The sequence below is a fragment of the Emys orbicularis genome, chromosome 11 (genome assembly GCF_028017835.1).
Source record: "Emys orbicularis isolate rEmyOrb1 chromosome 11, rEmyOrb1.hap1, whole genome shotgun sequence".
NCBI lineage: Eukaryota > Metazoa > Chordata > Testudines > Emydidae > Emys > Emys orbicularis.
The window spans coordinates 62,133,800-62,161,471 of NC_088693.1; the positions used below are offsets into that span (position 1 = coordinate 62,133,800).

At 40.7% G+C, this 27,672-nt stretch overlaps 1 protein-coding gene across 1 annotated transcript; it reads left to right on the top strand.

Moving 5' to 3' along the window:
* ZDBF2 (zinc finger DBF-type containing 2) lies at window positions 1-26,983 on the top strand. The gene is made up of 7 exons (XM_065412990.1): window positions 1-133; window positions 5,642-5,763; window positions 7,449-7,500; window positions 8,075-8,126; window positions 14,027-14,132; window positions 15,547-15,674; window positions 24,220-26,983. Exons 3-7 carry the CDS (start codon window positions 7,449-7,451, stop codon window positions 26,981-26,983), a joined length of 3,102 nt encoding a protein of 1,033 aa, XP_065269062.1. The 5' UTR covers window positions 1-133; window positions 5,642-5,763.
* The last annotated feature ends 689 nt before the right edge of the window (window positions 26,984-27,672 follow it).

Genomic DNA, 27,672 nt, shown 5'->3' on the forward strand with positions numbered 1-27,672 from the left:
CACCAGGCCCCGCCTGAGCCGCCCAATAGAGGGCCCATGGAAACAAGAGTCATGCTGGGGCAATAACCCGGAACAGGAAGTGGAGGTGGCTCCCGTCCTGGAGCACGGAAGGGAAAAAGGGGAAGCGACTGAGGTGAGACTGGGCTGTTGGGGAGGGTGGCGACCGGTAGGCCGGTTCGCTGGCCGCCGATACAGCGGGACCAGAAAAGCCACTGCCGGGAGGGCTTGGGCGGGAGCCGCCGCCGGGGCTGGAGCCGGGGCAGCCGCTGCAGTCGCGCGCACGCTGGGGGCGGGGCTTCATCGCTGTTTACAAAACAACGGCTTGCGCGCCATCCCGCGTGTGCAGGTGCGCGCGCGCCCCCCTCGGCTCGTGCGGGCCGAAAAGTAACGGTGCCCCCGTGTGCCACGGCTTCCCGTTACCTGCCCCGCCGGCGTGTGGCCAGGGAATGGGGGGCGGGGCGAGGGGGACCGGCGGGGGGCGGGCCCCGTGGGGGCCGGCCTGGTGTTGGCCATTTCATGGTGGTGCTGCTGGCGTAGGACATGGGGCAGGGGACGTGGGTCCCTGTCTAAACCCCACCACGACATCCCGGTGGGGCCGTCCCACGCGTGGCAGGGCATCTTCTGAGGCTGCGATTTGGGACGCGAAGCAGAGGGAATTAAAAGGGGCGGGAAGGGAAAGGGCATCACCGGAGGTCTAACCCCCAGCGTGGGGCTGGTCCCGTGAATGTGCATGTGGGCAGCCCACGCCCCGAGCGGCAAATCTCGCTGGTAACGTACCCAGCAGCCTCACGGGAGTGTGGAAGAGACTCGTGGGCTCTGAAATTGGGACTGGCAGTGGCCAGGGTGGAACTGGAGGCCATTACCCCGTGAGGAATTTCTGTTATCTGGATTGCTGCACCTCACTTGCCTGCCCTCAAACGTCACTGTAGGTATGCTCTGTCCTGAGCTAGGGGCACTTAGGGTACGTCTTCACTACCCGCCGGATCAGCGGGTAGTAATCGATCTAGCGGGGATCGATATATCGTGTCTCGTTAAGACACGAACGTGCTCCCCGTTGACTCCGGAACTCCACCAGCGAGAGCGGCGGTAGCGCAGTCGACGGGGGAGCTTAATCTGGCATGTCTCGCACCCCCCAGGAGTGCGTGCACCCCAGGTTAAGAACCACTGGTTTAATCATTTGTTCCGGTATCTTTTGAGATATCAAAGTTCGGCTGACTGGTCTATAACTCCTCAGGTCCTCTTTGTTCCCCTTTTTAAAGATAAGGTACTATGTTTGCCCTTCTCTAGTTCTCCGGGACTTCACCTGTACTCCATGTATTCTGAAAGATAATTGGTAACGGTTCCAAGATTACTTCAGCTAGTTCCTTCAGTATCCTAGATTGAATTTTGTGAGGTCCTGCCAACTTGAATACATCTAACTTATCTATGTAAATAGTCTACAACCTTTTCTTTCCCTATTTTGGCTTGTGTTCCTTCTCCCTTGTTGTTAATATTAATTGTGTTAAAAATCTGGTCACAATTTGCCATTTTAGTGAAGACTGAAGCAAAATAGACATTCTGACACCTCAGCTTTCTTGGTGTTATCCGTTGTTAGCTCTCTTTCCCTCTGAGTGGAGGACCTACACTTTCCCTCATATATTTTTTTTTTTTTGCTCCTAAAGTCTTTATAGAACCTGTTCTTTTTGCCTTTTATGCCCCTTTGCTATTTGTAACTCATTTTGTGTCTTAGCTTTTCTGATTTTGTCCCTCCATGTTTGTGCTGTTTTGCTGTACTTGTCCTTAGCAGTTTGTCCATGTTTCCACTTTCTGTCAGATTCCTTTTTGATTTTCAAGTCATTAAAGAATTCCTGGTGGAACCATATTAGCCTCATTATTCTTCATGCCTTTCCTTTGAATTGGGGTAGTTTGCTGTTGCACCTTTAATATTGTCTCTTTGAGAAACTGCCCGTTCTCCTGAATTTCTTTTTTCCCCTTAGATTTTAATTAATTTAATTAATGGAGAGATATCCTATCTCCTAGAACTGGAAGGGACCTTGAAAGGTCATCGAGTCCAGCCCCCTGCCTTCACTAGCAGGACCAAGTACTGATTTTGCCCCATATCCCTAAGTGGCCCCCTCAAGGATTGAACTCACAACCCTGGATTTAGCAGGCCAATGCTCAAACCACTGAGCTATCCCTCCCTTCCTATGGAACCTGTTCTCTGAGTTTCTTAAAATCTGCTTTATTGAAGTCCATTGTCATTATTCTGCTGCTCTCACTCTTTCCTTTTCTTAGAATTATGAACTCTATCATTTTATTATCACTTCCACCCACATTGTTTTCAGCCTTCAGATTCACAACCAATTCCTCCCTGTTAGTCAGAATCAAGTCTAAAATCGCTGTCCCCAAGTAATTTCCTCTATCTTCTGAAACACAAAGTCGTCCCCAACACATTATAAGAACTTACTGGACATTTTGTGTTTTGGCATATTATTTTTCCAACACATGTCTGGATAGTTGAAGTCCCCCATTACTACCAGGTCTTGCATTTTGGATATTTCTGTTGTGTGTGCTAAAAGTGCCTTATCCATTTTCTCCTCCTGATTTGATGGTCTATCATAGACCCGCCTACCATGACATCACCCCTGTTTTGTCACTTTTTTATCTTCACCCAGAGACTTTCATCTGATCTGCCTCTCACCCACCTTCTGGACTTCAGAACAAGTGTATATATTCTTGATGTATACAACACTTCCTCCCTCGTCAGTCATTTTGATCATCATCTCCCCTTTGCCCCTTTTTGTTTCTAATTTATCTGTTGCAGGGGAAGGCTGAAAGGAGTCTCCAGAGTTTCTTTGATGCCTATGACATTTTCATGTGCTATCGAAATGAAAGTGCTGACTTTTTAAAAAAAAAAAATATTTTTTCTTGCCTTATGGTCATCTTTCTTTTGGTCTCCTGTCAGGTCTCATTAGCTCCACTTGTTCAGGACTCCGTACAGTTCTTCATGCTCAGTGACTGCTGTGTGCCATGTAATTCAATAAAACTAAACAAGAAATCTCTCTCTCTAACTGCAAGAGACAGCTACAGTAGCCCTATGGGTTATAAGTCTGCCAAATCAACCATTCTCAGTTGATGCCAGTCATTACTATGTTTGCAACATAATACAGTTTTTTTACAATGTTGAAATACTATTTTAAAGGAAAATTATACACATGTAATTTATTTTTAAGCAGTAATTGGTATTATTGTACTACAATTACATTGAGCTATTTCAAGTTTAGAGATTCCTTAACTGAACAAGAGTTGTTCTTACAAAGTCTGTGGATAAAAGAACCTATTATAAAAATATAGATCAAATGAAGAAATACCTTTTGATTTAGCTAAATTAGAAATTAAATGAGACTGCATTACCAAACGCATGAGGATTTGTGCTCCTTTCCCCGTGTCTAGATTTTGTTTAGGGGCCACGCAAGGCATCTAAGCACGAGCTTTCCCTTGCTCTACTGAACTGAGACCTGAGCATACTTTCAGCCTTTAGGACGGTGGTAAGCAATCAGGGTTTAAGTGTTTTAATTTGCCTATCAATATCCTTAAACATTTTTCTTGTCTTAGGGATATATTTGTCTCTCATGCTTCAACTATATACAGCAGAATCTTGGCAAACAATCTCCTCTGAAACTGATATTTCTCTGACCGCTATTAGGGGTGCTTGAGGCCTTACAAATTTACACCCTACCCTTTGTGAGTGAGAACATCTGGTCCATGACACTCCCTTGCAGCGTGAAAAGTGAGAGATAAGAGCCACACTGGACTTAACTCAGTATACCTAAGGCCTAATCCTGCTCTTTTATGTATGTTGACTTCAATGGTGTTACTTAAAGTTAAGCATTAGAGCTGGTCTGGAATTTTTTGATGAATTTTTTTTGTCGGAAAATGCCAATTCATTGAAACTTTGCGGAACTGTATCTAGATGAAAATTTCTTGGGAAGGTTTCTCAGGTCCACAATGGAATTTCTGGTCAGAGAGAGAAAGAGAGATTGACTCTCCCAGAATAGCCAAAAGCCCAGTGGTTAGGGCACTCACCTGTGGGAAACCCAGGCTTAAGTCTCTGCTCTGGCTGATTCAGAGAGGGAACTTGAATTTGAGTCTTCCATATCCAGCCGTGTGCTCTAAACACTGGGCTAATTGCTATTCTGGGGTAGGTCTTTCTGTGCAACAAATTTTGAAGGGTCTAGTTTTTGTTCCAATATAGAATGAAATTAGACATCAAAACCTTGACACTTTTTGCAAACTGGAATTCAAGCCAACCCTATTAAGCATGTGTTGAATTCTTTGCAAGATTAGGGTCTACATGTGTAACGTGCATAATTATATGTAGGGATGAATGACCCTGGATACAAAACTATCACTGCACTCACTCATGATAGTCACATTATTTGTTTGCTCAAGAATGTCCGAAGACAATATTCGGGCTTGATCCTATACCTACTGAAGCCAGTGGCAAAGCTATTGGTTTTATTAGTGCAGGATCATGCTCATTAACAAGACTAACTGAAGTCCGAATTAAGGCACTTTTTTATTGCTGTGCCTGCCCACCCTGTACTGGCTTTAGACAAGGCTATTATCAGCTCACTTTTGAGTGCAATTAAAAAAATCACAAGCACATTAACAAATGTGCGGAAAAAGTTGCATGGATGATGCCCAAACAGAGGGAAGATACTCAATATATACAGAACAGTGAGAGGGAAAAAAAAATCCTTGTAGACTAAAGAGCCTCTATATAAAATGTGTAATGGTACAGGTTTCTTATTGGAGTGTAGATGCATCTCCTCCAATTGTAAGAACAGAGAATGGGGGAGGGGGCAAGAGAGAAAAAATGCGCAAATTTAAAGTGATCCTTATACAGTTTTCATGAGAGCAAAAAGATCTATATATATAAAGTAGGTTTGAAATCAAGAGCTTGTCATGCTGCAGTCAAATATATAACTGGCCTAGTGAGCTGAGCACAGTTCTGGGAATCAGCAAGTCTTGAGCTTGGCTTTGATGCTTTTTCTGTGTCCATAGGCAAATAACTCTCTCTGCCACTGTTTCCCCATTTGTAACATGGGGCTAAATACCTCACCCTGGTGTTAAAATGGTTAATTTAATAACACTTACAAAGTGCTTTGAACATATAAAGTGCAGTGAGAGGGCCAGTTAATTTACTAATCTAGCTGGTTTACACAATATGAGCAGAAGAAGTGATTCTTCAAAGCATGTTGTTGGCTTTATCCATAACAATCATCTCAAGACATAATTTGCTTTATATTTAGGAATTGAATTTCATTTACTGATAGACATTTAAATGCATGAACATTAACATCCTAATAGTATATGTTGAATAGGGACTATGAGAAGAGGAGTGAGATCATCATACGGGAAAGTGCTGGGAATGCTAAGGAATATATAAAAAGCTGTCAAAGTTTAGTAAGGAATCTCTGTCAAAATTAATTTCTTAAACAAAAATGTTAATTGGCTGCTTTAAAAAGAGCGTTGTCCATCTTGTGGACCAACTTGCTGGCAGATCGATTCTATGTAGACTGAAACCTTTTCTCCTTTAGAATATAGAACAAACACATCAGTAACTAGCTAAAAAGATCCTTAATTTCATTATTACCAGGTTGCCAGTGGAGATGAGAGTGGGTGAGTGTCCTGTGCAGAAAATGGCCTCCTGTCTGAGATCTAGTGTTCGACAGCCTTGAAATCAGCTTTTGGTGGGGGCCAAAGGTTGGCAACACCAAGGTTAGTACCTGAAAGATTATTTAAAGTTTCAATTGCAGCATTGTAAAGCTAATGTGGGACACTTTGGAGCTCTTTTGTATTCCCTGACACCAAAACATGAAGTTGGATGTTTTTGCAGTGCCATGCTTCTGTCTAGATCAGCTTGTGCATCAGGAGATAATGCTGAGCAATAAAGATGGCTTTTCCAGCCTGGATGGTTATCATATTTGTTCCATTTCATTCATGGCTTCTACTATATAGGTTTTTGGTCTGTGTTTTAAGTGTAGCTGAAGCCATTAAGCCATTAAATGAATTCGGCAGGGACATTGCATAGACCTACTAATGTAGTTTAAGATCTGGATAGGATAATGTTTATCTATTATGGAAGGAGGAGACATTTCCTGATCTAATGTACAAAACCAAAGTGCAAATGTTCCTCTCCATAGAAATCTTTAGTAAAAGGAGAAAGATTTATACAATTTAAAACTGCCCAGTTTGTGACTGTGACGGGGTGTGCTGGAGGCCTTACAGTCCTATCACACCCTGTCCCAGAAAGGAGCAGTGAAGGTGGGTCCTCCAGGCCTGCCTAGAGTGGCTGCAGGGAAGCAGCCAATCAGAATGGAGGAGTGTCAGCTAAAAGAAGCTGCAGGGTGTGAGCAGCTCAGTTGCTGGCTGGGACCAAAAGGGTGAGGCAGACTTGGAAGGCTGTGAAACTCTCCAAGTGAGGAGGCCTGAAAGAGACCCTACTTAAGCAGGGAACAGACAGAGAATTTTAGCCCTGGGGTAATGGTAAAGTAGAAGCGGCTATGTGAGAAGTGGCCCAGGGAATAAAAGCAGCAACTATTACAGGGAGTACCATGTGGCTGCTATTTAGAGGGACCCTGGGTCAGGACCCAGAATAGTGTGTGGGCACAGATCCCCCCTCCGCCCACTGGCAGAGTGGCCACAGCCCCAAGAAGGGGTCAAGTTTCATTTAAAAGCCCAAGTGAAAGGCAGGACTTAGAGTCTCCAGGGAAGTTGTCCTGGGGGCACTACTCTATAACAGGGTAGAGACGGACTTAAAGCTAGCCCAGAAGGGGCTGAGAACTGAGACCAGAGACAGGGCTGGAGACATTACCAAGGGCACAGGGACAGGCCCTGTTGGACCTTTTACCCCAGAAGAAGTGTTCGTTCATGTGTTTGACTGTGTGACTTAGCTGGAGTCACTGAAGACCTGCCTGACAAGGGCAACAGCCAACAGGGGGCACCACAAAAAAAGAGAGAGTGCAGGTTCATGCTCACCCATCAGGAGGCGCTCACAAGAGGTGAGTGTGCACTGTCACAATGACCAAAGCACTAGATTTTTGGGGGTGGTTTTTTGCTTCCCTGGCAGATAATTGTCTTCTGACTAATCTGGCCTGCTGCATGCAAAGCCCGCATCTGCAGCTCTCTAGGTTTGGGTTGATTAAGAAGTCTTCATACAATGACTGGGCCCTTGGATAGTGGATAGTATGTGGCATTTATAGAATAATCTAATGAAACAGGAATTTGTTTTGATCATGAAGATTCAGTTGATATTAAATTATAATCCTTATCTAAAACAGTATTGTGTTTTCACAGTGTTGTCATTTTCTTGGGGCTCAGCCATGCTGACATTGAGAATGGGGTAAAAGCCAAGACTATGCTTTTCATATTTGTTTTCAATGTTTTTTGTATTTGGTTTATAGATGTTTGACAGGAGCAAGCCAACTGATGAAGCTTCTGCTTCTTCAGCACAAGGTAAGCAACTTAATTATTAAAACAAAAATACTGACATTCAAAACACAAAAAAAGCATCTATGTTAACTAAAAATATATGTCAATGCCCATTGTTGTTTTAGTTGGGTTAGTAGTTTTGTCAATTCCTGTTCTAAATTCATAGAATCCTAGATGTCAAGGATAGACGAAAGACCGTTTAAATGATTAATTCAACTTCCTTGTAGGTGCAATGAATTGTTTTATAGTGAACTGTTAAACAGCTGCTGCGTTTTACCCCAGAGGTGACTGCATTATTGTGACAGGTGAAGTGATTTCAGCATACAAGGCCTAACCTTGGTCCCGATTAATTCAATAGAAAAATTCCAATGATGTCAACTGTAAAAAGATAAGGCTTATAGTTTATGCAGCTCTTTGGGGGTGACTGATTCTGTATAAATGCAAGTTTTCCTAAATTTAATCAATTCTACTTTTGTCGTCCTATAAAACACATTATTTTTGACACTGACAATTTAGTGCATAGGTAACAATGACCAGTTCTGATTTCTTCTGCCTGGTTTTCTATCTTTGCTTTTTTTTTTTTTTTAAAAAAAAACAGGTATAGAAAGACGAGGTATCGAAGGATCCCTACGACAGGAGAGCAGTAGCAGGTGAGTTAGATGATATAATTAGCATCAAACTTTATTGCTTACACTAAATAAACTAGGGAGAATCTAGCTTTTGACATTAAATTTGACCCAATAAAACTGACGATAAGGCAGTATTTTCAACTGTAGGGTTAATGGTCTCTTTATCCTGTGTGTAGGTATCATTAAACACATACATTGCAGTTGTGCCCTTTGACCCCTCATTAATATCAGCAGTGAGATTGAAGGTCAAAAATTTCATTTTTGACTTCAGAATTCCAGAGAACCTGAAAAAAACCCAGCAGCCAACTAGCCCAAAGTCGTTTTTCAAGATTAGCAGAAGGTTTAAATGTGACTTCAATTCCTGTTACCCTCTCTTTTTATTAAAAAATAATCATGTAGACTGGCCTTGGGTTTTGATGGCATTTACCTGTGGCTACATTAAAAAGATTCTTGATTTTTTTTAAAAGTACTTCCTAATAAGAACTTTATATAGAAATGCTGATATTGCTGGGATGGAGTTGTTTCATTTCTGAAGTTAAAAAATATCTCTCTTTTGCTGCTACTTTTGTCTCCCTTGCTCTTCCCTCCCTCCCATCCCTAGCTTTTGTCATCCTTTTTCTGCTCTCATTCTCTCTAGTCTCCTTTTCAGTTTAATTCTCAAGTACAGCTACATCTCTTCTGTCTCCATTTTCAGCTCAGACCTCCCATCTGTCTCCTCTGTTCAAAACTGTTGCATCATTGCTGACTCTGTGCTCTCTGTTCCCGTATCTCTCAGGTCTGTAGATCTGTCTGTCACTTCTTCTGCAGGGCTGCCTGTGCATATCATTACCTCGGCTTCAGTGCTTATCCAGGCCTTCATTTTCTTTTGCTTGGATTATTGTTGTTTCCTTCTCTGTGGCCTCCCCAAATCCCAGCTTCTTTTCTCCAGCACGTGGTCATGGTAAATGTAGGTACTAGTTACATAGGGAAAGGTTGGAGAGCTCTCTCGTAGGCCAAATTTAAGCTGCTAGGTAAGAGAGTAAAGTCCAGGATCTCTTCGATAGCATGCTCTCAAATCCTTCCAGTTCCACACACGGGGCCAGAAAGACAGGCAGGACTTTAGGGTCTCAATGTGTGGATGAGATGATGGTGTAGGGAGGCAGGTTTTAGGTTTATTAGGAACTGGGGAACCTTTTGGTAAAGGAGAAGCCTGTGCAGGCAGGATGAGCTCCACCTAAACCAAAATGGAACCAGATTGCTGGCATGTAAAATTAAAAAGGTTGTAGAGGATTTTTTAAACTAAGGACTGGGGGAAAGATGACAGGTGCAGAGGTGCATGCGATTCAGGCAGAGAAATCCCTAAGGGATGAGTTTATTAAAGGAGAAACTCTGTGTACTAGTAAAGAGGATAGGAAAGAAGCTGGGTAAAGTACAGGTAGAAGCAAGTGAGGAACAGTCAAACATCAGAGTCCCATTTAAATATAACAAATGAAGGCAAGCAACTGAATATTGACAAAATGTACAAGTGCTTATATACATATGCTAGAAGCTGAACACTAGGCTGGATGAACTAGTGTGCCTGGCATTAAAAGAATATTGAGCATCACAGAAACTTGATGGAATGAGAATGAACAATGGGACATGGTAATATCAGGGTACAAAATATTTAGGAATGTCAGAGTAAGTTGTGCTGGTGGAGGAGTGGCACTTTGTGAAATAAGGCATAAAGTCAAATAAAGCAAAAATCTTGAATGAACTAAATTACCATAAAATCTCTATAGATGGCAATTCCATGCTTGAACAATAGGAGTAGGACCATACTACCGACCACCTGACCAGGATGATGACCGTGATTGTGAAATGCTGAGGGAGATTAGAGAGGCTACAAAGGCAGAAAACACAATAATGGGGGATTTCGGCTCTCCTAATATTGACTGGGTTTATGTCATCTCAGAAAGGGATACAGAGATAAAATTTCTACGACCATTAATGACTGCTTCTTGGAGCAACTTGTCCTGGAACCCATAAGGGGAAAGGTAATTCTTGATTTAGTCCTAAGTGGTGCACAGGATCTGGTCAAGAGGTAAATCTAGCTGAACCACTCGGTAATAGTGACTGTAATGTAATTAAATTAAACCTCTGTGTAGGAGGGGGAAATGCCCAAAAAACCCACCAAGGTGGCATTTAACCTCAAAAAGGGGGACTACAAAAAAGGGAGTAGCTAGTTTAATGGAAATTAAAAGGAGCAGTCACAAGGATGAAATGCTTGCAAACTGCATGGCAAATATTTAAAAACACCATAATAGAGCTGAGACTAAATGTTTACCCCAGATAACAGTAAGAGGATCAAAAATGCAATCATGGCTAAACAGCAGAGGAAAAGAGGCGGTTAGAGTCAAAAAGATATCTTTTTGAAAATTGGAAGTCAGATCCTGGTGAGGAAAATAGAAAGGAGTATAAACTCTGGCAAAGAAAGTGTAAAATTATACTAAGGCGGGCCGAGAAAGTCACACTTCAAGTTCTAGCTAAAGAGACAAAAAGTAACAGCGAATTTTTGTTTGAGTGCATCAGAAGCTGGAAGTTTGCCAAACCATCAATGGAGTTACTGGACGAGGTGCTAAAGGAGCACTCAAGGAAGACAAAGCCATTGCAGGGAAGCTAAATGATTTCTTTCCACCCCTCTTCACAATACAGGATGTGGGGGAGATCCCCATACCTAAGCCATTCTTTTTAGGTGATATATCCAAGAAACTGTCCCAGGCTGAGGTGTCAATAGAGGGGTTTTTGGAACAAATTGATAAATTAAGCAGTAATAAGTTACCAGGGACAGATGATATTCACCTAAGAGTTCTGAATGAACTCAAATATAAAATTGCAAAACTACTAACTGTGATATGTAACCTATTGCTTAAAGCAGCCTCTGCACCAGATGGCTGGTGGATATCTAATGTAACAGATTTTTTTTTAAAGGTTCTGGAGGTTATTTTGGCCATTATGGGCTGGTAAGCTGAACATCAGTACTAGGCAAGTTGGTTGAAGCTGTAGTAAAGAACAGAATTATCAGATACATAGATAAATATGATGGTGAAGAGTCAACATGGTTTTTGTAAAGGGAAAGCACGCCTTACCAATCTATTAGAATTCTTTGAGGTGGTCAACAAGCATGTGGACAAAGGTGATCCAGTGAACATAGTGTACTTGGACTTTCAGAAAGCCTTTGAGAAGGTTCCTCCCCAAAAGCTCTTAAGCAAACTAAGCAGTCATGGGATAAGAGGGAGCATCCTCTCATGGATCAGTAACAGGTTAAAAGATAGGAGACAAAGGGTAGAAATAAATGGTCAATCTTCATAATGGAGAGAGGTAAGTAGCGGTGTCCTCCAAGAATCTGTACTGGGACTTGTGCTGTTCAACATATTCATAAATTATCTGGAAAAAGAGGTGAAAAGTGAGGTGGCAAAATTTGCAGATGATACAGAATTACTCAAGATAGTTAAGTCCAAAGCTGACTGCAAAGAGTTACAAAGGGATCACACAAAACTGGTGACACTGTAACAAAAAGGCAAATAAAATTCAATGTTGATAAGTGAAAGTAATGCACATTGGAAAACATAATCCCAATTATACATATAAAATGATGTTTTCTTAATTATCTGTTACCACTCAAGAAAGAGATCTTGGAGTCATAATGGATAGTTTTCTGTAAACATCTGCTCAATTTACAGAAGCAGTGAAAAAAACTAACAATGTTAGGAGGCATTAGGAAAGTGATAGATAATAAGTCAGAAAATATCATAATGCCACTATATAAATTCATGGTACGCCCACACCTTGAATACTACGTGCAGTTCGGGTTACTCAGTCTTAAAAAAGATACATTAGAATTGGCCAAGGTGCAGAGAAGAGCAACAAAAATGATTAGGGGGATGGAACAGCTTCCATATTAAGGGAGATTAAAAAGAATGAGATTTTTCATTTTAGAAAAGAGACAGCTAAGTGGAGATATGATACTGGTCTATAAAATCATGAATGGTATGGAGAAACTGAATAGTGAAGTGTTATTTACCCCTTCATATAACACAAGAACCATGGGGTCAACCCAATGAAGTTAACAGGTAGCAGGTTTAAAACAAAAGAAAATACTTCCTCACACAACTCTGTCAACTTGTGGAACTTGTTGGCAGGGGTTATTGTGAAGGCCAAAAGTGTAACTGGGTTCAAAAAAGAATTAGATAGGTTCATGGAGGATAGGTCCATCAATGGCTATTAGCCAAGATGGTCAGGGACGCAACTCCATGCCCCGGGGGTCCCTAAGAACTCCATCTGCCAGAAATTGGGACTAGATTACAGGGGATGGATCACTCAAAATTGCCATGTACTGTTCGTTCTCTCTGGCACTGGCCACTATCAGAAGACAGCATACTAGGCTAGGTGGGCCATTGGTCTGATTTAGTATGGCCGTTCTTATGTTATTTTCTTAAACTCTTTAAACAACTCCATTGGCTTCCCATTCATTGTACAGTTCAGTTCAAAATTGTTTTCCTTTTTAATTAAAATCCTTCAAGGGCTCACTGCAGCCTATCTTATGGGACCAGGTCTTTTTATTCCCCTCTGAACTGGCTGCCTCAGTGTCTTGCTGCACATTCTTGCCACTGTCACTGTCAGAACCCCTCCTCTGCAGCTGCTGGCTGCACCAGTGTTCTGATATTGCTTCTCTTCATCAATTCTCCATCTCATTTCAATCTCTTCTGAAAATGTATCTTTCCCTACTTCTATCTCTTGATTTTTCTCTCTCCTATTATTTAACTCCCTAAACCAGGGCTTTTCAAACTTTTTTTATAGTGTGGACCACATATAAGTCGAGATTTTTGTCTGGCGGACACTGTCCTTTCCTCCTCTTCACTCTTTCTCTTCATTCTTCCCTTCTCGCCACATTTTCTCCCCTTCTCTTCCTTGTCCTCTCTCTTGTTTAAGTCTTTAGAAGGTGCTTGATGGCACTTCTGCAGATTAAAAGTGAACTGCAAATATTCACAAATTGCAGTGGCAAGATGGGTATTCAACACAGAATTAATTTTAAACAGTTTTTTCATTTTTTCACGCTCCCACACAGCTACATCCTGTGCATTCGTTTGGTTTTTTCTCCTCAATAGTGTTCCTACTCTTCAGGAGAAGTATGGTTTTCACTTCCCACAGCATGGCAGTCATTTTGACATATAAATCTAAATCATATCAACTTTCTTGACATTTATACGATGGAAAATATTCAGGAGTTGGTTTAATCTGCTTCATTAAAAAATATCTTTATTAAAAACATCTTTTGTGACCTGACAGCAGTCAGCACTTACATTTCAAGTTACAGTTCCAGTTACATTTCATAGTTATTTTTGGGTGATGATTTCATCTCTTATTATCTTTATTTCTTTAATTTTGATAATTATGATCTCTGGCCAATACCGTATATAAATAGTGGGGTTATGACTATAAACTTGTTGTAAACACCTGTGGGTCCCTCCGGAATCTGCATGGTTATATAGGTTCTTCAAGGCAGAAAGAGTGCTTTCTCATGGTAATTTCTGTAGCCCCTGCATTCTTTTTGCAAAACTTCCCTGCAGTATTCTGAAGGAAGTCTCTTTTTTTTTTAATTGTATTCATAATATCATGAGTGCTTGAGAGAGCATGGTGAATTCTTGATATACATGACTGGCTTTCTTTTTAGGTTTGCATATGATATTCAGGAAAAACTTCAACACTTCAGCAGCATGAGTGGATTTTAAGCTCAGCACCATGAATCCATCTAAACGATTATGCTTGAATATGAAAAAAAATACATTTTTGATAATATAAGTCTTAATGTTTTATTAAACACCTGAAATATAATAGATTTATAAGTCTGATTTTTCTCACTGAAAACTACTAGTAATATCAGTAAACTTTTCTCCTGTCAGTGTAAGCATACGAGGGCCAGAGCAGGTTGGACCTGGGTTATCCAGTGTGCAAAATAGACAAGGCTATTGCAACTGCTGCCACGTGCACTACAGCAATCTTGAACAGGTAAGACGTTTGCAGCAGAGTAGGAAATTGGAAATGGGGAGCTTGATTTCATCTGTTTTTCCTCTCGCTAATTCTCATATCATCATGTCCTATATTAAGAGATGGTAGTGTTGCCTGACCAGCTTGTTCAACTGTGTCAATCACGAATATTGAGCATCTTTTTTTAAAGTCAATACTGAATGGAACATAACCATTTTGATAGCTTTTTCTGTCATGGATGGTTACATCATAGGAATCTATCATATTATGTGCTTATTAGGCTCCAATTACCGTAGTATCTGAGCACCTCCCAGATTTTTAAAAATAGAAATATACATTTCTCTCTCTTTTTTTTTTTTTTTTTTTTTTTTTTTTCCCCCTTCCTTCTTAGGCTGTAGGAGAAGTTGCTTGATTAGTTTGTGGGAGGTTTTAAAAATATATGTGTGAAAGAGAGAGAGAGAGAAACTGACTGAAGAAAAGCTAAGTGAAAGAAATGAGTTGTGAATTTACTTCTGAAAGCGGTGAAACCTGTGACCATTCTTTTGTGACCGTGGATTCCATAGTCTTGGTCCAGCTCTTGTGATACAGTCATGTACTGTTGGTAGACAGTTTCATTATGTGGAGCGAAGCAGTTGTAGAGTGAAAGGTCGTCTGTCAGGTAACTCATTCCAGACAAGGACAGAGACCTTGAAATAAGCTCTGTGTTTAATGGGGAGCCCAGTGCAAAGAGTGGAGCAGAGGGGTGATTGTTCTCTTCAGCCTGTGTTGCTAAGCTTTGTTTTGCACCTATTAAGCTTTTTCAAGGGCAATGTCTTCATTCCTAGAATCACTATGTAATATGAGATAGCAGTATGAGTATGTTCAATATATAAACTGCACTGCACATCCTAAGGACATGAGTATTTGATATTCTTTTCCCTGTTCTTTAACTCTACCATGGTCTGAAAGTGTTGTCTTGTGGACCAATGATAATCAAATAGCAGGAATCCGTTTTGTCTTCATCTGGTTCTGTATTGGGCTACAGATAATTTAAAGGTGTGTTCCCGTTGGGTTATGGGTTTATATTTCCTAAACATCTGAAGGTAAAGAAGTTATTTTTCCCATCTTCATTTGCAGAGACTCTGTACCAAGCACAACAGATGCTGTAAGATGTATGCACACTTTTGGAAGCTGTTAATTACACTTCAGTTCATCAAGATGCTTAACACATGCCTAACTTTGAGTGCATGAGTAGTCCTAATGACTACCCCTTGGCTTTAAAGTTAGGCACATGCTGAAGTACCATCCTGAATGAGGTTCTTAAAGACTTAGAGGAGGAGGAAAAATGTTTTTTCAACATTTTTCATTGCAACATGGAGAATTTTAAACTTAGAAAATGAAAGATCCCTGAGTCAGTCAGGATACCAAGCTAGTGATCTGTTTTCTGTCTTTTCAGCATGTTTTCAGTTCCCAGCACAGACATTTCACCATGTACTGCAGGAATCGCACAGGTACCACCACCCTGATGGAGCGTTTCCTGCAAGATGTTCTGCAACATCATCCCCACAGATACCATGACAACAGGTATAACATACAGTTTGGTTTTATCTATGTGTTGGTATAATGCATATATGGTTCAGCTTAGCTGTAGAAATACAAAACTTCAACTACATTCTTCCCATTTTAAGGTAGAAACTTCCACACTGAAGCAACTTTAAAAGAAAAGACTATTTACAAAGAAGGAATAGGATTGGCTAGTATTTTATGTATTCCCTTTGCATTTATTTCAGATCTTTCTGTTTTATCACTTTATTTAATTATTTTAATATAATCATCATGGTAGCATATGGGCATGTGACATTAAATGAAAACAAGCACCATATTAAACTAACAGACCACACACTTACAAACCTTACCTCGTGTACATCAACTGAATACATACGAGACTGACAGTAAATTTTTGATGCATTTGTTGAAAGAGTTCAGACATATGCCTTTTTGATTATGATTAAGATAATTTGTGGATTATGTAAACTGAATTTTTGCATGTCAGTGTTATTACGTGAATGTATGAACTGTAAGGGTAATGGGATATTTACATAAACAATCCCAACTGGCTTCTTCAGTACTTCTTAATGCTTAGGTTTTGTATAGTACTGTTCTCTCTCTCTCTCTCTCTCTCTCTCTCTCTCTCTCTCTCTCTCTCTCTCTCTCTCTCTCTCTCTCTCTCTGTGTAACTTGCTAGAACTATATTAACTATAAGGTATTTTGTGTAAGATTATCAGACTAGCCAGCTGAAAGGAAACCAAGCAGGCTTCACTCCTGATTTAGTCTTCAGTAGGTGCTCAGATACCACAGTGTTGGGCACAGTATAAGAACATCAATAATATTGTACCTTAATACCCACCTTTCTACATTCCAGAGAGCCAGCACCTTAATGCCAACCTCTCTGCTCTTCCTTAAGACAACTTTCTCTACAAAAGAAAGTTATGTCCCCAAATAATACATTCAGATGAAGTGCTAGAACAGAGCTGGTAAGGAGTCAGTCTGTCTTGTTAGGAATCGGTCAAGTTGATATTAGAAGAGGATATGGCAGAACAATCTTTCAGGCTTGTCCTTGTCAAATTAACTGGGACATGCACACATCAGCATAAATAAAAAGTACTAGTTCTTGTTCTAGTTTGAAAATGCTTTCCATTTTCTCACGAAGAAAATACACGAAGAACTTTAAGGCAACATCCAAATGGACATGTGTTTGAGCTGATGAAAATGCAAGATTAGTACATTTGGGGAACAAAATGTACTTGGTAGAAAGAAGCAGGTCCCATTAAGTTGCAGAAATAAAAGAGTGGGATGGGAGAAATAATGGAAAAATTAGTTGAGTGGCTGTGGAAGAACACAGCCCCAAATATAGATGGTGTGGGTGCAGTGACCCAAAGAAGAAAAAGAAATAAGTACATTGCTTTAAGTACAATTGTGCTCTTCAAAAGAGACTATGTAAAAATGGCAGATTATTAACTTTCAGATCAGAGAGTGAGGTGGATACATTCTTTAAAATCAACCAGATTGTTTGCAAAGTTCCAGTCAGTTACACCCGTGGAACTTGTATAGGCAACATTGAAAGCACAGTGTGAAAATAATGTGGTTGCATGGATATGTCTGGGGCCTGATTTGGCTTACAGAACTTGTACTACTGATGATGATGTGTGAGAAGGAAGAACCCAACATGACTTTTGGATCCTAGGATGAGTTTCCAAGGATGATAGCTATACAAACCATCTTTTTACTTAAGTCCTGTAATTTTGTCATTAATTATAATCTGGGAATTCTCAATATTCATACAAATATCCAGTCCTCTTTTGAATCTTTCTATGATCTTGGCCTAAGTGTTTTCGCGGCAGTGAATTCCACTGTCATAAATATGTATTATTTTATCATTTTTAATTTCCCGCCCTTTATTTTCATTTTCTATCCCCTTGTTCTTGAGCTACATGGCAGGGAGAATAGAAACTTCCAATGTACCTTCTCTAGACCATTTATTATTTTATATACGTTTATTATGTATCTCCTTATTCATCTCCTTTTCAAGTTAAATGATCCCAACTTTTTCAGTCTCTCTTCATATGAGGTTTTCATGTCCTCAGTCATCCTCAGAACCCTATTGAATTCTGCAACATCCTTTTTGTGATGGGGTGACCAGTATCCGTGATCCAGATGAGGCTGTATCATTGATTTATATAACGGCATTAATAATATTTTCTGTATTATACTCCATCCCATTTCATATGCATCCTAACAGCTTAGCTTTGTTTGACTGCAGCTGTGTGTTGAGTAGAGGTCTTCATTGAGCTGTCTATGGTGAATCTGCTGTCCCTTTTCTGAGCTGATACAGTTCATTTAGAATCTTATATGGTGTTTGAGTAGTTTAATTTTTTCCCTTCCAATTTGCATGACTTTGCATTTATCAAAATTGAACTTCATTTGCCATTGTGGTGCCCATTCACTTAGTTTGTTTAAGTCTCTCTGAAGCTCCTCTCAGTCCTCTATAGACTTGTGAATTGTGAAAGAGTGTACTCAACATTTGGCATGCTCCCCGCAGCTGCATGTAGCATAGCAGACTTGTTCCCCATCTGGTGGCCCCTGTTGATGGTAGTCTCTTTCCTTGTAATTCAGCCAGGTCACGTTAAAATCAACCCCTTCTGGGATAAGTGTCCCACAAATAATCCAGTGCTCTTACAAAAGGTCTTCGGCTTTGACTCTGAGCCCTGTAGGCCTTGTGCTCTCTAGGCTCAGGGTTTTGAGTATCCTTATCCCCTTATATTAGGGGTGCTTCACACCACCTTCCCCTGGTGGCTAGTAAGGAAACCCAAGCCCTCCCATTTCTGGGTTCCAGACCAGGGATCCTGTAGTGAGCAGGCAAGATCTGTCTATTCATATCTATCCCTGGGCTTCTTCCTACCGTAACCTTTTAGTAGGCCTTCTCCCCACAGCCTCACGGTATTCACCCTCCCCTGGAATCCTCCAACAAAATCCCAAACTAAAAACATAGACTTAAACCAACTTCCTCCCTCCTCAGGCCTGGCCTTTCATGCCACCTATTCTTCTGCAGGCTTCCAGCTTCCAATATACTTCCAGACTCTCTTGTTTATTTTTACATCTTCAGCTATTTGCTCTTCAAAATCCTTTTTGTCCCTTTTAATTTCTTTCTTGTATATTGCCTACTGTTCCTGTTTATTGGCTTCACTAGGGTTAGATTTACAAATTTTGAAGGATCTCTTTTTGGCTTAAATACCCTCTTGAACCTTGTTATTTAGCCATATTGGTTTGCTCTCCTTCCTTCCTTCCTTGTAATGTTTTTTTTTTTATGTAATATATATATATATATATATATATATATATGTGTGTGTGTGTGTGTGTGAATAATTTACAGACGTGTATGCACATACACACACTAACTCAGACAGTGCACATTTTATATATAATGTGTACTGTCTGTTCCCCTAGAGGGGAACATGGCACATTTAGATAATGTGTTACACATCTACAAAGCATTTGTGTATGTGTATAATATAGAGACATGCATGAATGAACACACACTCACACTGCATAACACATTAACTAGATGTGTCATGTTCCCCTTGAGCAGCTGATTCGGATATCTGCTTTACATCCACGGACCATGTTTGCGGATCAGATGCGGATACAAATTTTGTATACGCGCAGGGCTCTAAAGATAAGACCTGTAAGTTGTCATTTTGCAATTTAATGGCCAAGCTCAGCCAGTATACTGACTGAGCCTTAACTATGAAGCCACTACTGTGCTTCCATAATAATCAACTCCTGGGATGAAACAAACATCTTTTATGTTTTAGTGTAATCACATCATTCACATGTAACAACCAAGAATCAGTGAGTAGGTCACCCTAATGAGTGAAGACTAAAATAGTATTTCACCCTGGCAACTGATATATATTATTTATAAGAAGATAGTGAAAGTGTTTTATTACTTTATGTTTTAGCCATTATGATTTTCTTACATGTTGCATTGATGGAAGGAGGAATAGTTCTGAAGAATGTTCCACACTATTGACAGTGTTTTCTTTCAAAGGGACAATGCATTAATCCCTATACTGTGGGATGCTGTCACAAATCTGTAACATTTCACGGTACTCTCTAACCGGCTGATGTTCCAGTGTTGTAGAGCACTAATTTGTGGTTTGAAATTGGTTTCCTCGTGTATAAAGGGAATAGCTCAGAATAAAGAAATGATGTTGACATAATGCATATAACACTTTGTTTATATTTACAACCCTTGAATGTTCATCTGAAAAATTGCATTTATTTATTACTTGTGCAGTGCATGTATATACATATAGTTCCTGTGTGCGTATGTGTATTCTGTTGTGTGTGGACACACACTTATATTCCTGTTATTCCTGTCCAGCTATTTATAATATAAAGACATGAGTGAAATTATTTGCTTTCTTTGCACAAGTGCTTGATAACCACAGGCTACTCTAGCTGCAACGCTGCAACATTACACTAAGCTTTCCTGCAGCATGGTGCTGCCAATCAAATGCAGTGGAGCTAGCTCAAGAAGGAGCGGGCAGATTGTCTTTTCTGTTTTTGCTGTCCCCAAAATAAAATTTTATAAACAGTTCTCCCCCATTGCTCTGGTAGGTCAGAGTACTGTGATAGGGATTCTTGGCACCAGGAGTGCTTCTGGGAATAGTGCTGCAGTCTCTTGTATGCAGAAGATTCTCCAGGTCTTTCCTCCCCCTCATACACTGTATTTACATTCACAGACTGAAAACTAAAAATATATATTTAAAGAATGTTTAGGTTTTCATGAAATTAAAAATTCAAACTTTAATTCATGATGTCCTGGGGAAAGAATGGTGTGAGTTTAGGACAGAATGTGAGGTTGAACTATTATCCACCCTACATTTATTTAAATTCAGAGTTAAAGAACAAAAAACCCAAACATCAACATTAAGGTTTCCATGACATTCATTTGTTTAATTCACTGTATTCTGAGGAAAAAATAGTGTAAGTTAAGGACATTTTGTGAACTTTGATAGTCTGACTTTGGCTGGTTTGTGTTACAACCTCAGTACTATCCGTCCATTTACTTACTTTTACTATGCTCATTAGCATTATTTAATTGTAGTACATATGTATTAACTTTGTCAAAGTTGTGTAATTTTAATTTAAAAAAAGCTAATGAAAGTTTAAAATCTGTTACTTCCTTTATAAGCCAGTATATTAAATAAACAAATTTACTATCCTGATAGTACTAGACTTTTTTAAAAGGATAAATATATCACAGTTTACAGATTGCGTTACTACATTAATAAAAACTAAACTGTTTTCGTGATAGGCCACTGCACATAATACAGTAGATACAAATTTTAAATCGACAACTCAAAAAAACAGATACAAATTTTAGAAATACAAATTAATATGTAAGATTAACCCTTCCCTAACTTCACCACCACTAAAATGATATACAAAACCAAGAGAAATATATTAGAACACGATTTCCTTTTGGTCAAAAGTAGCCTCACTTTTACATATTATTTTCATATTTTTATGGCTGACCAGACAAATAAGGCAGCAGTCCATATAACTTGACAACTTTCACTGGATAGCAAGTATTCAAATTTCTGAGCTGATATGGTAAAAGGTATCTGCTCCAGGAATGGAAATATCCATTTATTTCTTGGGGAGCAGTACAGGTTACAAGATCATAAGTAGTGTAAAGTATCAGAAGGGTAACTGTGTTAATCTGTATCCACAAAAGCAACAAGGAGTCTGGTGGCATCTTAAAGACTAACAGATTTATTTGTGCATAAGCTTTCGTGGGTAAACGCCCCCCCCACACACACACCTCTTCCAATGCATGGAGTGAAAATTACAGATACAAGCATAAATATATATACTGGCACATGAAGAGAAGGGACTTGCCTTACAAGTGGAGAACCAGTGTTGACAAGGCCAATTCAGTCAGGATGGATGTAGTCCACGCCTAATAATTGAGGAGGAGGTGTCAATACCAAGAGAGGGAAAATTGCTTTTGTAGTGAGCCAGCCACTCCCAGTCCCTATTCAAGACCAAATTAATGGTGTTAAGTTTGCAAATGAATTGTAGCTCTGCAGTTTCTCTTTGAAGTCTGTTTTTGAAGTTTTTTTTTTTTATTGAAGGATGGCTACTTCTAAATCTATTATTGAATGTCCAGGGAGATTGAAGTGTTCTCCTTCTGGCTTTTGTATGTTACCATTCCTGATGTCCGATTTGTGTCCATTTATTCTTTTGCGGAGGGACTGTCCGGTTTGGCCAATGTACATGGCAGAGGGGCATTGCTGGCACATGATGGCATATATCACATTAGTAGATGTGCAGGTGAATGAGCCTCTGATGGTGTGGCTGATGTGGTTGGGTCCTCTGATGGTGTCGCTAGAGATGGGGACAGAGTAGGCAACGGGGTTTGTTACAGGGATTAGTTCCTGGGTTAGTGTTTCTGTGGTGTGTAGTTGCTGGTGAGTATTTGCTTCAGGTTGGGGGGCTGTCTGTAAGCGAGGACTGGCTTGCCTCCCAAGGCCTGTGAGAGTGTAGTACGCCTTCAACCTGGCCAGACCTGCATGGACAAAGACTCTTATGTCTCTCCATACCAGCCTACCTCCCTTCCAAATAGGCTCTTTGCATATTACAAATTAATATGTATTACTTAACTAGTCAGTATTACCAGTTCCTTTAGATCTTCTACTGTGTCCCAGGTAGATATGCATTTCAGTACTGTAAGTTTGTTGCTTTTGGACATGCACCTTTGTTAGTAGTAGGCCTTGCTGACCATGTAAGGGCCAAATGCACTCCTTACTTGGGCAAAACTCTTGAGTTTGCTGTTATAAGGAGTGAAGGATTGATCCGTGGATCCATATTTAGCATTTTAAAAGTAGATTTAAAAAAAAATTGATAAAATGGTTAATTCATTAGAAGTATACACACCTATTGGTGAGGTGTATGTACTACTGTACATGCTTAGATTAAAGAAATTGCATGTTTCTAAACAGGATAATTAGACTTTGTTTTTTAATGAATTAATGGCATGTACTTTTTTAGTTTCAAAATTGAAACACTTTTGAGCTATATAAACATTTTTGATTGTTACATAAAAATATAATTTTGAAAAAATAGCCAAACCGAATGTTTTACTGTTGAAGGCAATAGTTCTTTCACGCTGAGAATTTGTCTGCCAACTTTAGATCAGCAAACATGTTAATGTCTGTATTGGAGTAAATCTTTATGGTGAGACTGTACAATGAAAAGTGGCTAGGTAGAAATGCTTGCTCCTTACTCCACAGATTTGCTCCCTCTGTGGAACCCTATGATGATATTTGCAGTCATATTTCAGAGAACCACTCTTTAAAAGAAGAGAATTTATGTACAAAGATGCTTATAAAGCTCTGTATAGCAGAATGATTAGTAGATCAACTATACATTAAAATAACTTAATTGTTCTTTATAAATCAATGGGATTAAAAGAAGAAAAAGATTTTCTCTTCCCTTTCTCTGCTATCATTTGTAGAATAATGATACTAATGTGTCTTTAGCCATTCTGAAAAGCTCCCTGCTAGGAGAGGGTGAAAATAATATCTACCTGATCCCTTATGGCAGGGGTGAGCAAACTACGGCTCGCGGGCCACATCCGGCCTGTCAGACCTTTAAATCTGGCCCTTGAGCTCATGCGAGGGAGCGGGGTCGGGGGCTTGCCCCACTCCACGTGGCTCCCAGGAAACATGTCCCCCCTCTGGCTCCTATGCATAGGAGCAGCCATGGGGCTCCGCACACTGCCCCTGGTCCAAGCCCCGCCCCTCCCATTGGCTACGGTTCCTGGCCAGTGGGAGCTGCGGGGGCGGGGCCTGTGGACAGGGCAGCGTGCAAAGCTGGCTGGCCGCGCCTCCGCATAGGAGCCAGAGCTGGGGACAGGCCGCTGCTTCCAGAAGATGCTCGAGGTAAGCACTGCCCGGAGTCTGCACCCCTGAGGCCTCCCCCTCCCCGCAACTCCCTGCCCCCACCCCGATCCCCCCCGCCCTCCAAACCTCTCAATCCCAGTATGGAGCCTCCTCCTGTACCCCAAATCCCTCATCCACGGCCCCACCCCAGAGCCTGCACCCCCAGCCGGAGCCCTCACCCCACTCCCTGCACCACAACCCACTGCCCCCCCCGGAGCTCCCTCCCACACCCTGAACTCCTCATTTCTGCCCCACTGTAGAGCCCGCACCCCCATCCGGAACCCTCACCCCTACCCCCTATTTTGTGAGCATTCATGGCCCACCATACAATTTCCATACCCAGATGTGGCCCTCAGGCCAAAAACTTTGCCCACCCCTGCTTTATGGAATCAGACAAATGCCCAGTTTGTCTTCTTTCTTTGGGGTGCTTTATGGAACATTGACTTTGTTTCCTTTCTTTTCTTGAAGCTTTACTTTGTAAAGTACTGTAGGTAGTGATTTGAGTTTGTTCTTAGTCCTAATGCACTGTACTTTAATAATGGTTATGGAACTCTTAATTCCTTTGTTTGAAAAACTTTATATGTATTTACAACATTTATACAGTTTGTTTTTTCCAGACCAACGTATGATGACATGCCATTTCCCATCTCCCCAATGGCTCCCCAGGATGTTTTCCTGCTTCCAGAAGAGGAGGAGAAAGAGGTGGTAAGAAGCATACGGGAGATGCCTGGCACAGACAGTGAATCCATTGTTAAATCATGCTCCCCTTCTCCTTGTAGATCTCAGGAGGGCATAAAGTCAATTTCTGTGCCACAGACATTTATCCAAAAACTAAAGATGGGACAGGAACACATCTTAGAAATATCCCAGCAAACTTTGGACCTCTGTAGCAGTGAGAAAAAACATACACTAATGGATGGTGCTCAGATTGCAAATAGTAGCCATGATGGCCAGTTTACAGCTGTGAGCCCAATATCTCACCATTTGCGTAGCACCCCTTTATGTCACGGTTCTCCTGTTAGCCCTGTAATTGCAAAAAATATTAGGTGCTCAGCAACCTCAAATTTGATTCCAAGTAGCAGATATGATCACATGCAGAAGGATGTATGCCATAAGGATGGATCATTAAACACAAATCCTAATCCTGTTCTGGCATCAATCCACCCAAAAAACCCTTCATTTTCACATCAGAGTCCTACCTGCAGCCAAGTCAATGCTTCATATATTATCTCAGGTCAATCTTTTTTTAAACTAGGTGGTTTACAATCTCAGGATGAAACTTTGGTGTCTGACTTCTGTCTCAGGGATCTTGTGGGTACTAGCAACTCACTAAGTTTTGGGGCATCCCCACAATTAACAAGATACAAAGACATGAAGGTGAGCAGGGTTGATGAAACTTCAGTAGATGAGATAATTGAAGAAGTCATTCTGAAGTACTGCCATGGAGCTCCACCTAATGAGTTGTCTTGCAAAGATGAGAGTAATTCCTATTTAAATATTTCATCACTTCTGGATCACAATAGTCTAGAGGGCTCTGAAATGAGTTTTGATTGTGAGGCACCTGTTTGCTCAGGAGCAGGCCTACCCAAGGCAGCTACAAAGGATATAGAATTCCTAAAAGAGGTCCAAGTAAACCTGGAAGATAGGAACTATGGAACCCAACTTAGTTCTGTTCTAAAAGGTGGTTCAGTGGAGCAAACAGAAGCAGCAAAACAGGATATAATAATTCATAATGAGGAATCAGTTCTTCCAGCTCTGCCTCATGTGCCTCCTTCCTTTGTGGGAAAGACGTGGTCCCAGATAATGTATGAAGATGATATAAAAATTGAAGCACTTGTGCGTGATTTCAAGGAAGGTCGTTTCCGTTGTCATTTCAACAGTGAACCCTCTGCCAACTGTACAGGGAAGAGGATGAGAAAGAAGAAGCAGAAAGATGAAAGGAAGAGTGACATTGTTACAGGTAACAGAACAGAAACTTCATCAGTTAAAGCATTGCCAGAATTTAATGATGCTATAAGTGGTGGTTCTGATTTTGATAATCTTTTGGCCTCTGATACACTATGCAACCCACAAATACTTCAAATGCCTAGAAAGAGGACGTGGCGCCTTGCTTCAAGATGCCAAGTGGTCAAAGTCAGCCATGGAACCCAAACCAGTTTAGTGAACTATCCAATAGTAAAAAGAAAAATCATTAGAAAGGAGCCTGATCCACCGGATCAGAAAGCAAACATTATTTGGTCAGAGAATGAAAGAATTTCAAACATGAAAACCAGACTGTGTGCCCTCAAGCTTCCTGAAGCATATACCAAAATTATGAGCCCTCTGCAGCCCAAGACAGTGGTTTATGTCCTTTCATGTCCAGAGATTAAACAATATAAAGGCAAACCCATAGATGTTCCCAAAATGAGGAGAAATCGCAACTCCACAGACAGCAAGGATTCTGTAAGGTACAGATACAAACAATGTTCTCTTAAGTATTATGACCCACTGACAAATCGAATTCTGAAAACACCTCCCAAGAGCACAGTTAGAGAAAAAGCCAAAAAGCCCTCCCATGTTCGACAACTGTTTAGGAGTCTAAGCCTTGATGCAAACACAAAGAAACTATCTGATACACAGAAAGAATGTACACCATCTAAATCCTTCAATTGGCCAGGCTTCTATAGTTCTTCTTCAGCGACTTTCCTGTCAGATCCAATTAAAGGGAATGATATGAATTCAAGTCTGAGGACAGATGGAGCTTCCATTTCCACAGAAAGGTCTGATTTTCCGGTATTTGTTCACTCAGAGAAGTCCTATAAACACGTAGTCATTTCACCTTTCAACTCCCATCAGTCTCAGGTAGAAGGAGATGTTAGATTAACCCCAATTAATAGCAGGGTTGCCAAAACACCTTTGAAGTCAATCAGGAGCGAACGGTTGGAGAGGGAGAATTCAAAGACAATGTGGAAGAGGAAAGAAGGCACTAGTAGAGAACCAGGTTTTTCCAAAAAGGCTTCAGGACCCATGTCTGTCAATTGTGGCCTTGTGAGAAGAAGTAGAGTAGCCTCAGGCAAACAAGCATCCAGAACTAAAAAGCAAAAAAAGGAGCAGATAAGAAGGAAGCTCTCCTCTTGTGCCCAAAAATCATCTTCTGTCTTCTCCATCCATAGGCACCAGACAAGGAAACCTACTTTGGGAAAGCACCTCAAAAAGGAAAAACTTGATGCTAAAAAGCTAAAGGTTAGGAGGAAACCCAGGAGGACGTTTTTGAACTCTACAGTCATTTCAGGGATTACTGAAAAGAGGCAGAAAATCACAGCAGGGTCTTTTCCGAAGAAGCCAGAACTAGCTTCTTCCAAAGTTAGGAGCTGGGAGATAAGGGTCTCCCCAGCACAGTGAAATGGCCCTCTGGAAGAACTTCTAGTATACCTGTATTGGGAGGCTGTCTTGTTTTACCAGGAGATAGCTAGCCAATAAAACAACAACAAACTTTTACTTACCCAACAACTGGGAATAGGCTGAGGAAAAAGAGTGAACAGAAGGTGGTTATACAAAATCCAGGTGATGGGCCAGAACTGCAGATACAATGAATCGAAAGTCAAGTAATAAACTACTGTAGCAACAAACTAATTTCATGTTGTTGGAATATGGGCATACTATATATTGCACTGTTTTTCTTCGAGTGATGGTCCCCATTGAATTCCACTGAGAATTTGCATGTGTGCCATGCATCTGGAGCTGGAGAGTTTGAAAGTAGTAGTGTCCATTGGTCTGCGCATCACCCTTGCCTTGCCTCGTGGATTCGTACTAGGTGATAAAGGGTGGGGTGGACGGACTGCATATCCAGTTCCTTCTCATAGCTGCATGGTCCAAGTCAGAGCTAATAGTGTCCTCTCGACTCTGATGCACTTTTAAAAGAAAAATGTTTTAGAAATTGTCTATAGTTAGTTTTTTATTCTGCTGTTATTACTGTTTCTTAGGTAGTTAAGTTTTTAGTAATAGTTTTTGTAGGATTTGGACTTTGGGGGGATCTGTTTTTCTAGTCCCCAGCAGCCACATGCCGGTGCTGGATTATGCCAAAGATGCCA

Excerpts from the sequence above, each read along its gene's own strand:
- ZDBF2 (XM_065412990.1), top strand. The coding sequence starts at position 7,449 with ATGTTTGACAGGAGCAAGCCAACTGATGAAGCTTCTGCTTCTTCAGCA. Across the intron at positions 8,127-14,026 it reads CGACAGGAGAGCAGTAGCAG|TGTAAGCATACGAGGGCCAG; the intron begins GTGAGTTAGATG and ends TTCTCCTGTCAG. Across the intron at positions 15,675-24,219 it reads CACAGATACCATGACAACAG|ACCAACGTATGATGACATGC; the intron begins GTATAACATACA and ends TGTTTTTTCCAG.